Raw genomic sequence first — 12771 nt, 5'->3', positions numbered from 1 at the left:
AGCCAAAGAGAAAGAATGTATGCAGATAGATACAGAAAAGGATTTTTTAATCACAATGGCTAGTTGCCTAAATTATCAATTAGATTCTCTTTAACAGCAGGTGCAACACCAGACAGCTCAGGAAACTCAAATGCAGACACAAATTTCAGCTTTAGAGACACAAGCCAGCCAGGTTCCAGGCCTAAAACATTTAGTCAGAGAGTTAACACTGCAGGCTCCCACTCTAGGTGAAGATACTGATCATGCACAGTGTCACAGGGAGATACAGACCTTAAAGCAAAAGCTGCAGGATGCTCACAAGCAGGTTTCAGCCATTACGGGTCTCCCATGTGCCCCTCCAGACCCAAATACAGCTACAGCCATGCCTGTTTCAGCTGTGATAAAGGTATCACAGTCTACACCTCTAGCAGGAGGTTCAACTCAGACTATTAGCTCTCAGCCCCTCTCACAGACAGATATGGAGGTGATAACTAAGCAGATAGGCAAGATAGACCCCGATAAGTTTCCCCATGCTTGTGTGGTGCTATGGAAATTAGAGCAGGAAGAGAGGCTTGATACAGATGAATTAATTAAAGTGATCCGTCTCTGTATTAAATCTGAATTTGCAGAGCAAATGGAGAGAGCTATTGGGATAGCAAGACAAGTAGGTTTTTCCTTGCTAACTTTGGCAACAGCTGTTTGTGTCTCTTTTGGCATGAGGAGGTTCAAAGCTCAAAGTGTACATCTCCAACAGGATAGAAATGAGAGTACAGAAGATTATGAGGTAGATGCACTAAACGTTTTTCATCGTTAAATGAGCCCTCAGGGAAGAATTTCCTATCCTTTCCATGCACTTAAGCCTATTTTCCGACGACAGTAGCAGCTAACGAAAACGGAATGGAGATGAGCAATTAGTGTGAAAACCCATTGAAACGACATGCACTAACCTTTTCCGATTGCCTTTACGCAGGAAAAAAGGCAGGAAAACTAACGAGAGGTCTGGACCTCTCGTTAGGAACAGCTCCGTGGCAGGAAAAAGTGTTAAGTGAAAAAAATAAACAACTTTGAGCCAATCCCAGCGCATTAGCAGAGCTAAAAGCGCTGTGATTGGTCCAAAGGACCTCAGAAAACACATAAAAAAATAAAATAAAAAAAGGATCGGGAGGGGGCAAGGGCGCTCATCAGGAGCGTCCTGTACGGACGGCCTTGCCCCCCCCCCCCCGCTGCTCCCCACTTTCCGCCGCTCCCCCCACCCCGAAAAAAGCAAACTTCTAGAAGCCCCTGCCCCCCTCCCTTCCTCACTACTCTCTCACCTCAGCTCCGCCTCCCGACATCCTCCATCCGTGCCCCGCCCCCTTTTGGGGTCGTCGCCGCCATTCCCCTCCTCCATCGGGCCCCCCTTCCTCTTACCGGGCCCGTGCAGCCGCCTCTCTCCTCTGTCCGAAGGCGCTGCACGGGCAAGAAGAAAGCTGAATCAGCTGATGCCTGCCTTCGCCTAGCTTCGATAGAGCGTCTTTCTCCTCCTGGGCCCGCCCCTGTCTGACGTCAGTAACCTACGTAGGTTACTGACGTCAGACAGGGGCGGGCGCAGCAGAAGAAAGACGCGCCATCGCGAAGGCAGGCATCAGCTGATTCAGCTTTCTTCTTGCCCGTGCAGCGCCTTCGGACAGAGGAGAGAGGCGCTGCACGGGCCCGGTAAGAGGAAGGGGGGCCTGATGGAGGAGGGGAATGGCGGCGACGACCCCAAAAGGGGGCGGGGCACGGATGGAGGATGTCGGGAGGCGGAGCTGAGGTGAGAGAGTAGTGAGGAAGGGAGGGGGGCAGGGCTTCTAGAAGTTTGCTTTTTCGGGGTGGGGGGAGCGGCGGAAAGTGGGGAGGGGGCAGGGGCTGCTAGAATTTTGCTTTTTCGGGGTGGGGGGAGCAGCGGGGGGGGGGGGCAAGGCCGTCTGTACAGGACGCTCCTGATGAGCGCCCTTGCCCCCTCCCGACGCTTTTTTTTTATTTTTGTTTTTATTTGGAAGCCATGTGCTTGCGATTTGACTGTGTTTTGACTGTTTGTGGCATGCGCAGAGCAGCTAACATAACGCTTGGCTGCTCTGCGCATGATTTGGGGGCCGATTAACGATGTGTATTGTGATTCTTTGATACATTGTACGTTTCACTACCGATCTCAGCATGTGTGACTTTTTTTTTGGTGCATTTTTTCGTTATTTTAAAATCGTTAGGGACTTTAACGATTTAGATTTTTTTACGTTTGGTTGCTGCATCTGCCTCTATGTTAGGAAAGCAATTCTATTGCTGGTGATGACAGGGCTAGCTGATGGGAGAGATTCACGAGGGCGGCCCCCAAGAGATCTTTTAGATGTGCATATAATACTGAAAATCTAAGGGAAATTTGTCAGGGCATGCATCCTGCAATTGCAAGAGCTCTCTGCTTGTGGGCCCCAGGTGAGCCTGCCTCTGCTAGAGATTTGTGTGTGAAGGCAAGGAATGTCGAAAAGTATCAGCCTTATGCCTCACACCCAGTGGCAGCAGCTGGACCCGCTTTATATCCTGATTTAGCTCCATACCAAGAGCAGACCCCCCAGGCCCCCACACAGCATCCAAAACCCCAGTGCATAGGAACACAACCTGTTTTGCATTCTAATTTAAGTACTCATAAAAGTAAGCCATCAGTTAAATATTCAGCTCCTCAACACACAGATGCACCACCTGGACTGCATTCTGACCGAAGCTCCCATAAAGGTAAACCTTTAAGTACTACTACTACTATTCAGCATTTCTATAGCGCTACAAGGCGTACGCAGCGCTGCACAAACATAGAAGAAAGACAGTCCCTGCTCAAAGAGCTTACAATCTAATAGACAAAAAATAAAGAGCTTACAATCTAATAGACAAAAAAATAATGTGAACGTGAAGGAGAGGAGGGTAGGTGGAGGCGAGTGGTTACAAGTGGTTACGAGTCAAAAGCAATGTTAAAGAGGTGGGCTTTCAGTCTAGATTTAAAGGTGGCCAAGGATGGGGCAAGACGCAGGGGCTCAGGAAGTTTATTCCAGGTGTAGGGTACAGCGAGACAGAAGGCGCGAGTCTGGAGTTGGCAGTAGTGGAGAAGGGAACAGATAAGAAGGATTTATCCATGGAGCGGAGTGCACGGGAAGGGGTGTAGGGAAGGACGAGTGTGGAGAGATACTGGGGAGCAGCAGAGTGAGTACATTTATAGGTTAGTAGAAGAAGTTTGAACAGGATGCGAAAACGGATAGGGAGCCAGTGAAGGGTCTTGAGGAGAGGGGTAGTATGAGTAAAGCAACCCTGGCGGAAGACGAGACGGGCAGTAGAGTTTTGAACCGACTGGAGAGGGGAGAGGTGACTAAGTGGGAGGCCAGCAAGAAGCAGATTGCAGTAGTCTAAACGAGAGGTGACAAGGGTGTGGATGAGGGTTTTGGTAGAGTGCTCGGAAAGAAAGGGGCGGATTTTACAGATGTTGTAAAGAAAGAAACGACAGGTCTTAGCAATCTGCTGGATATGAGCAGAGAAGGAGAGAGAAGAGTCAAAGATGACCCCAAGGTTTCGAGCTGAGGAGACAGGGAGAATGAGAGAGCCATCAACAGAAATAGAAAACGGGGGGAGCAGGGAGGTGGGTTTGGGGGGGGAAAATGAGAAGCTCGGTTTTGGTCATATTTAATTTCAGGTGGCGTTGAGACATCCAGACAGCAATGTCAGACAAGCACGCTGAAACTTTGGTTTGGATGCAAGGTGAGATATCAGGGGTAGAAAGGTAGATTTGGGAGTCATCAGCATAGAGATGGTAGGAAAAACCATGGGATGAGATTAATGAACCAAGGGAAGAAGTGTAGATAGAAAAGAGGAGGGGACCAAGAACAGAACCCTGAGGTACGCCGACAGGCAGAGGGATAGAAGTAGAAGAGGATCCACCAGAGTGAACACTAAAGGTGCGGAGGGAGAGGTAGGAAGAGAACCAGGAAAGGACAGAGCCCTGGAATCCAAGTGAGGACAGGGTATCGAGAAGTATGCTGTGATCGACAGTGTCAAAAGCAGCGGAAAGATCAAGAATGAGGATGGAATATTGACCTCTGGATTTAGCCAGTAATAGGTCATTGGAGACTTTAGTAAGCGCAGTTTCGGTTGAGTGGAGAGGGTGAAAACCAGATTGTAGTGGGTCAAGAATACCATGTGAGGAGAGAAAATCAAGGCAGCGGCGGTGAACAGCACGCTCAAGTAATTTGGAGAGAAAAGGAAGGAGGGAGATGGGTCGGTAATTAGAGGGACAAGTAGGGTCGAGTGAAGGCTTCTTAAGGAGAGGTGTGACCACAGCATGTTTAAAGGCAGCAGGGACAGTCGCAATGGAAAGTGAGAGGTTGAGAATGTGACAGATAAAAGGAATAAGAGCAGGAGAGATAGCATTAAGAAGGTGGGTGGGAATGGGATCAGAGGAACAGATGGTACATTTTGAGGAAGAAAGGAGAAGTGTAGTTTCCTCAATAGTAACTTCAGGAAAGGAGGAAAGGGAATGAGGGGAAGGAGAGAGAGGGGAACGGACTAGTGGAGGGAGAGGTGGTGAGGTAGAGAAAGCAAGGTTTATCTTTTGAACCTTGTTGTGAAAGAATTCAGCAAGGGTCTGAGGAGATAATGAAGGGGGAGTTGGGGGAGGGGGCACCTTGAGGAGAGAGTTCAATGTGGTGAAGAGAAGTCGAGGATTAGAGCCAAGAGAGTTGGTCAGTTGGATATAATAATCCTGTTTGGCACGTAAAAGAGCAGATTGGAAGGAGGTCAGCATGAACTTAAAGTGTAAGAAATCAGCAAGGGCCCGAGATTTCCGCCAGAGGCGTTCGGCGGAGCGGGTACAGGAACTTAGGTAGCGGATATTAGAAGTCAGCCAAGGTTGGGGTTTTGTACGCCTTACAGGGCGGGTCATCAAAGGTGCAAGAGTGTCTAAGGCAGAGGATAGAGTATTGTTGTAAGAAGAAACAGCCTCGTTGACAGACGTGGATGGTGCCACAGTAGAGAGGAGGTTTGAAACATGGGAGGATAGAGATGAAGGGTCAATATCGTGAAGATTCCTAGATAAATTAGATAAGATAGGACGGGACTGGGAGGGAGGAGATTTAAGTGTGAAAGTTAAGTAAAAATTCAGCTCCTCAATATGTAGACACTGAGACCCACAAGCAAGCGGTTAACATTTTAAAAATGCATGGTGAAAAGATGACATACTGGGACCAAAAACCCACTAACGTTCTCGCCGCACGGGCTCTGCAGGTCCTCTCAGTAAAGAACTGCGACAGGGAAGAGCCCCCCCCCCCCTTGAAAGGGAAGAAGCTTTCATTAACACACACAGTAGTCCCATCAGCCCCTACACTAGAAGCCTAGGATAAGGGGTCCGGCCTAGTGCTCAGTGGACTCCACTCTGCAAACTGCAGTGGGACCCAGGGGGCAGACCTCTGATGTGGGTTGGACAAGGACACAGAAAAGTTTTGGCATTAGTACACACTGGTGCCGCTGTAACACTCACTAGCTTTGTACCTGCAGGGGCACATCCCATAGGGCCAATAAATCTGTCTACCTTTGCAGGAGACACCAAAAGGGGATACCAGTATGGAGATGTACAGTTTAAAATAGGAGATGATACATTTCATACCACAGTAGTGCAGTGCCCTGACACATCCACTGAAGTGATAATAGGCTCTGATTTTCTACACAAAAATAATATGGTAGTGGATCTATGTAATCAGATACTATGGAAGTGTCCTCACTATGAGTGGCAGAAACAAATTGATCCATATTACAAACCAAATGGCAGAAAATAGCAGGGATAATGCCAAAAGCAGAGCAAAGCAGATGGAAAGAACTCTTCCCAGATCTTTGGACTACAAGTGCCACTGACTGTGGGAAAATAGAGTCATCTGTAAAAGTTAAGGGAGAATCTGTGCTGCCCCAGAAACAATATCCCTATCCTAGGGAAGCCATCCCTGCACTTCAGGGTGTTATCTCAGATCTTATGAAGCAGGGAGTAATTAGAGAAACCCAATCTCCTTTTAACTCAGCTCTTTGGCCTGTAAAAAAGGCTGATGGCATAAACTGGCGCCTCACAGTGGACTACCGAAGAATTAACAAAAGTACACAAACTATAGCCCCTATTGTTGCCTCTGCAGTAGATATCTTAAGCTCCATCACTCCAGAGAGTAAGTGGTTTTCTGTAATAGACTTAGCAAACTGCTTCTTTGCCATCACTCCTTGTGACCTTGGAGAAGTCACTTTGTCCTGCTGCCTCAGATACCCATTGAGATGATAAATTCTTTAAGAAAGAGGAAGTGGCATAACTATCTTAGTTGCCACCAGGGATGGAGCACCCTCTTCTTCCGAGCAAGGGGATTGGTTTTCGCAAGCGAAGAGCTGTTGGTTCTGCCAGCCCCTGCCCCCTCTAACCTCAATTTCTTGTTCCGGGGCAGGGCACCGACAGAACAGACAGCCACGCACCGGCTCAGCGCACTCCCTTGCAACCTGCACCTGGGGAGGACCGCCCCGCCCTTGGTACACTAGAGGAAATAGGGTTATTGCATCTGAATCACTAATAATGCCATGAGCCACCTTTGGAAGGGAGCCTAAAAATCTAAATTACTGTTACTATTATAAGCATGGCTTCTCTGGTAACTTACTACACTGCAGTCTAATGCACATACAATTTTAAAATGTGCCTTTTATTTGAAATATCTTGAGGGGAAGACGATTTTAATATCGTTTGTCTCATGAAAATTTTAGCACCCTAATTTTCTTACAATATTAAAATTATAAATTAATGCTAAATACAGAAGGGGGGTGTTCTGCATATTTCATATGGCCATTACAAAATGTGACTCAAGAACTACTTTAGCACCTAAGAAAGGATTGAACATCTGTAGGCTTCAATCCAGTTCATTACTTATAAAGGGATTAAGGGTTTGGACAGTTTGACTATTGAATTGGTTGCAGGGGCTTCTGAAACCATACCCAGGTCAAAGCACATTCTTTCCGCTACGTGCAAAATTTTATGCAATAGAAACATGCATTTTCTAGAAGTATGAGCACACTTTAGCCACAGGGCTAGTAATTTTCTAACAGCTGATTAATATGGGCATGACACCTGGTACTCAGTGGAACTTAAAAACATAAGCACTGCCATAGTGGGATAGACCGAAGGTCTATCAAGCCCAGTATCCTGTTTTCAAGTAACCAATTCAGGTCACAAATACCTGGCAAGATCTCAGAATAACAAAACAGATTTTATGCTATTTATCCTAGAAAATGTAGTATATTTTCCCAAGTCCATCTTAATAACGGTTTATCAACTTTTCATTCATTTGTTGGTCTGACGCAGTGAGCCTAAGGGAAAAAGACAAAAAAAAAAAAAGATGCATTTTTAGGGCTTATTTTTTTAAGCAGAGATTGTTGGTTCATTAGGTCATTCCAAAGTTTGGACCAAGATCCCAAAATGAAGAGTCATGGGAACTATCAAGACGGAGCAAAGAGGGTGGAGGGAGAGCCACAAGATTATCATCGACAGACCAGAGGCAGCGGAGGGGAGTGTAAAGAATTAAGAGTTTGTTCTGATAAGAGGGTGCAGGGGGGAAACGAGACTTGTAGTCAAGAAGAATTTTATGTGAGCAGCGACAGGGAGCCAGTGTTCAGTGAGAAGAAGGGGAGTGACGTGGTCAAATCGGTGAGCATTGTGTAAGAGTTTCACAGCAGTTGATTGAACAAGTTGCATGCACTTGAGGAAATACAAATTATTGGCTTTAATTTGTGTTAATTAACAGTTGTGCATGCAACTGTAAGCTCTTTGAGCAGGGTCTGTCTTTCTTCTATGTTTGTGCAGCGCTGCGTACGCCTTGTAGCGCTATAGAAATGCTAAATAGTAGTAGTAGTACTGTGTGTGTGCAAATTCTATCGTACACCTGGGAGGGGCATGGGTGGGTCAGAGGTTTACCTAGGAGTTAGCGAACAGTCTATAGAATACGAGGCATTAACTGACAATAATTAGGTGTGAGCACTTACACCAGCCTTTGACATGGCACTAGTGATTGCACAAGTGCAGACTTACACTAGTATTTTATAATGGCAGTTCTATGTGGAACTACCATTACAGAATTCATACTTAGGACTAGATTCGATAAATGAGAAAAATAATACTTAGAACTATTCTATAAACCACACTTACAATTAGGCACAGTTTAAAGACTAACGCTCAGCACCGGGAACCATGACTTATGTATAGGCACAACCATTTTCACCAATGAAATCCTGGTGTAAATTCCCATAAGTAAATTAGGCATGGACCCTGCTAATTCCAGACCACCGCACATAAATTTTAGGAATGCCTCCAACCTGCTCATGCCCCTCCTGTGGCCATGCCCCCTTTTCAAATCCACGCACTAGAATTTACAAACACCTCGTTATAGAATTTGCGTAAATAGATGCACATGTAAATTCTAATTATTGCCAATTAGTGTCAACAGTTGTTTGCTATTGCCCAACTATCAGCGCTGATTGGCTTGTTAATCAATTAAGTTGCCCGTGCAAATTGGACACGTGTCCAAATTTGTGCAGGCAACTCAAAGTACCATATACAGAATCCGGGGGTAAGTGTGCCTAAATTTTGGCACTCTTCCTTGAATCCACAACAACAGATATTATATTTTAATATTATAGCATGTTTCATTGCTTAACTTCTGGATAACATTTTAAAAGAAAGAGCATAATTGTGTGTGGGAGGGGGGGTATAATTTGTGAGCTCCTCCATCCCTTGGCCTTGAGTTTATTTATTTCAGCCCACCAAGGACCCTTTTCTCCCTAAGATATAATTTTGACTTTGGTTGACGGCGAGCACCAAACCTCGTCATTTCATTTTCTAATGCTTTTGGACTGCAAACAGGAGCTGCCATCCCCAGACAAGACTGTTGCCAAGCATATTGATCCTTCCACAGAGGCCTTGGGAAGATTTGAGCGCAGTGGCTTAGGGTTAATACAAAACATACTGCTAGTCTAGAAATCCAAACTCAATATTACAGTGACAAGCTTCCAAGAGTGCATCAAACAACATGAAAATCAGCTTGGCATTTTACAAGCAAGTACACAAGAGCAAAACACAGGAAAGGCTGCTATAATGCAACACAATCTTGAAGATATCGCTAATAGGAACCACTGGAATAATTTAAGACTTTTAGGATTATCTGAGGGCCCAGATATGATTAACTTCTCGGAAAAGCTCTTACCCAAATTGTTGCATGTGGACTTTGCCAAAGTTTTTGAAATAGGACAAACTCATTGGGTATCTTTCTGTATCATAATACAGCAAAAATATACTCATCCTATAAGTCACCCTTTCATATATGCAGATGATGTCATAATATACATTCCGTACAAATCCAAACTGACTGAAATCACCAACGAAATCAAACTCAGCTTAAACATCATGGACAAATGCATTTCAGCTAAAACTCAATAAATAAAAAACATTGCCTTATCCTCTCATCCCAACATAGCGTGGACAAACCCTCAACTATCAACACCCCAAACTACACCCTTCCTATCTCAGACAGCCTGAAAATCCTCGGCGTTACAATAGACCGTAACTTAACGCTAGAAAGCCAACAAAGAAAATGTTCCACTCAATGTGGAACTCAAACGCTTGAAACAATTCTTCCCATGGGAAACATTTCACAACCTGGTACAATCAATGGTACTAAGCCACTTATTAGACTACTGCAATGGAATTTATGCGGGATGCAAGGAACAGACCTTAAAGAAGCTTCAGACCGCTCAGAACACAGGAGCTAGGCTTATATTTGGAAAAACGCAATATGAAAGTGCAAAACCCCTCCGTGAAAAACTACACTGGCTCCCAATCAAAGAGTGCATTGCCTTCAAAATCTGCACCCTGGTTCACAAAATTTTGTAACATGCAAAACGTTCTCCCTGCAAACCCTCAGCATTTCACTATAATCAGCACTTAGTTCCTGAGGAAGCCTGTTACCGGGGTGAAACGGTGGCCCCCGTCGAACGGTTAAAAGACAGTGCTGTAAAAAATTCAAGACCAGTGAAATCGGCTACAAGCTAAGTGTTACTTTTCATTCCTAAAAAACTGTGCTGCTGAGAGGATTATTTTGACAATTTTGACAAAGAAGTAAGTATTAAAACTATAAAAGATATAACACAGCAGTAATTACCTTTGGAGCTTTTTTTACCCAATGATAGAAATCGAGCACTCTTTACGCTTAAAAGTCTTTACAATGTAATAGTGCTTAAAACCACTGGCACGTTTGCTGATGGTTTCTGAGGGTTTTTTTCTACAGAGGAATACTTTATCACACTTGTGAACAACTGACTTGCTAGAACCGTTTTTTTTTTTTTTTTTTGAGAAGAGGCTTGCCTGGGACCGGACGTCAGCCCGAACTGCTCCAAAGTTGTCTGCTTATGAAGGTGGGTCCCGGTGGGAGTCAAGGGGTTCTTCCGCACCTTCTCTCTCTTTCCCCATTATTGATGGATGTCTGGAGCCGTTCACAGCAGTGCTTGAGGAGAGTATCTAAGCGCATCTGGTGCAGTAAAACACTACGACGCCATCTTGGATCCAACCTCCATTCCAAGGCTTTTAATGTAGATGTATTTATTATAATTATACAATTCCACTACCATTCCCTCTATTAAAGTTGATTTATTTATAATTACTAGAGCTGTTGTGCTATATACCCTTTACTGCCATACAGAAAACACACTACAAAACTACAGCAATATGTTTAAGTCTGCATCCATGTTGTTAGTGTAGACGAGAAACTTGAAACTGCAAGACTTAACAGAACTAAATATTAGCTACACATCCGTAAACCTCTTTGACACTGACATCACAATGTAAATACTCCAGCTTCAGAGGAACACAAGTGACTACTGAATGGAAAACTGTAACCCCGTTGTCTGTGCAGCATCTACGTTTGCAATAAATAAATGACAAAAACAAATAGGGGACTTAAATACTTCATCATGACACTTTCTAACTGGATAAAGGCGCACTTCAAACTAACTGCATTCATCATTGGAAGATCGGAGCAAATCAGAGCAATGATACTGACATTGTTCTTCCATTCCCGGAAGGGGGAATCAGCGTGTGACACTACTAAGGACACCAATGCCAGACACGCTACAAAAGTGAAAGTATACAACGCAGAGGTCAAGCAGCTGAGATCTCACGGTCTCTTTTCTAAGCTCAAGGTGACAGATTGCCAGCAGACTTGGCTTAGCGTTTAAAAGCTCAATAAAAAGCCACAATGGACCCTCAGAAAGGAACAAAATGTTCCCCACCCCGTGGACTGATACAACCAAACTAGGCAAAAACGAAGCATGCATGGTACAGAAATACCAGTGAGCAGCTCGGGGGCAGGGGAGGAAGACGGTACGAGTAATAGTGAGGGTTCTTTCAGCAGCGGGGGAGCAGGATACCAAGGATCAATAGGCCCTTGTTCTTCGGTAGAGCGCCAAAAACCTGTACCGGAGGCAGAGGATCCTACTGCCACCCGCCTCTTACCTGACTACTAGCGAAGAGGGGGGACCTAGCCACCAAACCCCGCAGAGCTCCGCCAGCTCGCACACTCATGGAAGCAGCCATCTTGAACCGGAAGTACCAGAGCTCCACGTGGCCGAGCACAGGGGGGCGGGCCGGAAGGGAGGATCCCACTAGCACATATCACCTTGCAGGAAGGCAAGGAACTCATTGCAACTGTTCTGTTGTGCGCTTTTCCTTTACACTTGCTGCCCTGGTGTTATCTGCCTAGCTTGGTTTATGTTGTTGTTGTTGTTATTATTTATGAAAATTGAAAAATTGGAACCAAGCAAATCAATACATGTACAGAAAAGTGATATAAAGAAAACATCAAATGAAGCTTTTATAATAACAACATCGAAAAAAGGGGAAATTATCACTCAAGTCCATATTTTTTTGATCCAAGATTTACAAGGGGGAGAAAATATAAGAAGAATTAAACTAGACAAAAAAACTATTGTATCAAACTGGGAAACAGTGCTAACACCAATAGGGAGCATGCCATGTTCCCCAGATTATACGTTTAGTGGCCAAAAATGTCAGGTGTAGCTACATATTTAACTGATTGGTATCTGATAATATATTTACAGAGAAATCTTAGAAGTATCCTTAATCCTAAGGACAGCTCGTTTCATTAACAAAAATTTGTTTTGAGTTTCCCTTGGAAACAATTGTATCTTAAAGGCCAAGAAAATGTTTCCCCTGTTCTTAAAAACAACCAATCTTTATCTGGAGTTAATGCCACCTTAGCCAACAAAGTAGCTGCAATGGCTGTCTCAGAATCCAAAGATTCTAATACGGCAGGCAGAAACATCCAGATTGGACACAACATGAGCAATATCCTAACACACCTCTGAAGATTTAGATGGCAAATAATAAACGTATGAGAAAGGTGGTAATTTTTCCTCAGGAACATTCAAAATTTCCAGCAAATAACATTTCAGCATATTCCTGGGTGTTACTGAGAACACGCTGGGAAAGTTCAGGAAACAAAGATTGTTCCTTCGTGCGTAATTGTCAAAGGCTTCACATTTACCTCTTATATTCAATAAATCTTTTATAAAAGTTTTCTGAGTCAATTTAGTCTTTTCTAAATCTTTTTTTAATTGCTGTGTTGGACAATTAGAAAAAGATTAATGTTATTTGTAGCCTTGTGGAAAGAATATTTCTCTCTCCATTTGCTTTACTGCCTTAAGGCACTACTTAAGGTC

General features: G+C 44.4%; 1 protein-coding gene across 1 annotated transcript in view; it reads right to left on the bottom strand.

Moving 5' to 3' along the window:
• The window catches only part of SUCLG2 (succinate-CoA ligase GDP-forming beta subunit), a 274022-nt gene extending 262385 nt beyond the window's left edge, over positions 1-11637 (bottom strand). The window contains exon 1 of the mRNA XM_030206066.1: positions 11546-11637. Within this exon, the coding sequence (XP_030061926.1) occupies positions 11546-11626 (81 nt within the window). The 5' untranslated portion in view covers positions 11627-11637. The remainder of the gene's footprint in view (positions 1-11545) is intronic.
• Between the last annotated feature and the right edge of the window lie 1134 nt (positions 11638-12771).

The sequence above is a fragment of the Microcaecilia unicolor genome, chromosome 6 (genome assembly GCF_901765095.1).
Source record: "Microcaecilia unicolor chromosome 6, aMicUni1.1, whole genome shotgun sequence".
Taxonomy (NCBI): domain Eukaryota; kingdom Metazoa; phylum Chordata; class Amphibia; order Gymnophiona; family Siphonopidae; genus Microcaecilia; species Microcaecilia unicolor.
Note: the sequence above shows the minus strand (reverse complement) of the source record. Positions and strands in the feature narration are given on the sequence as shown.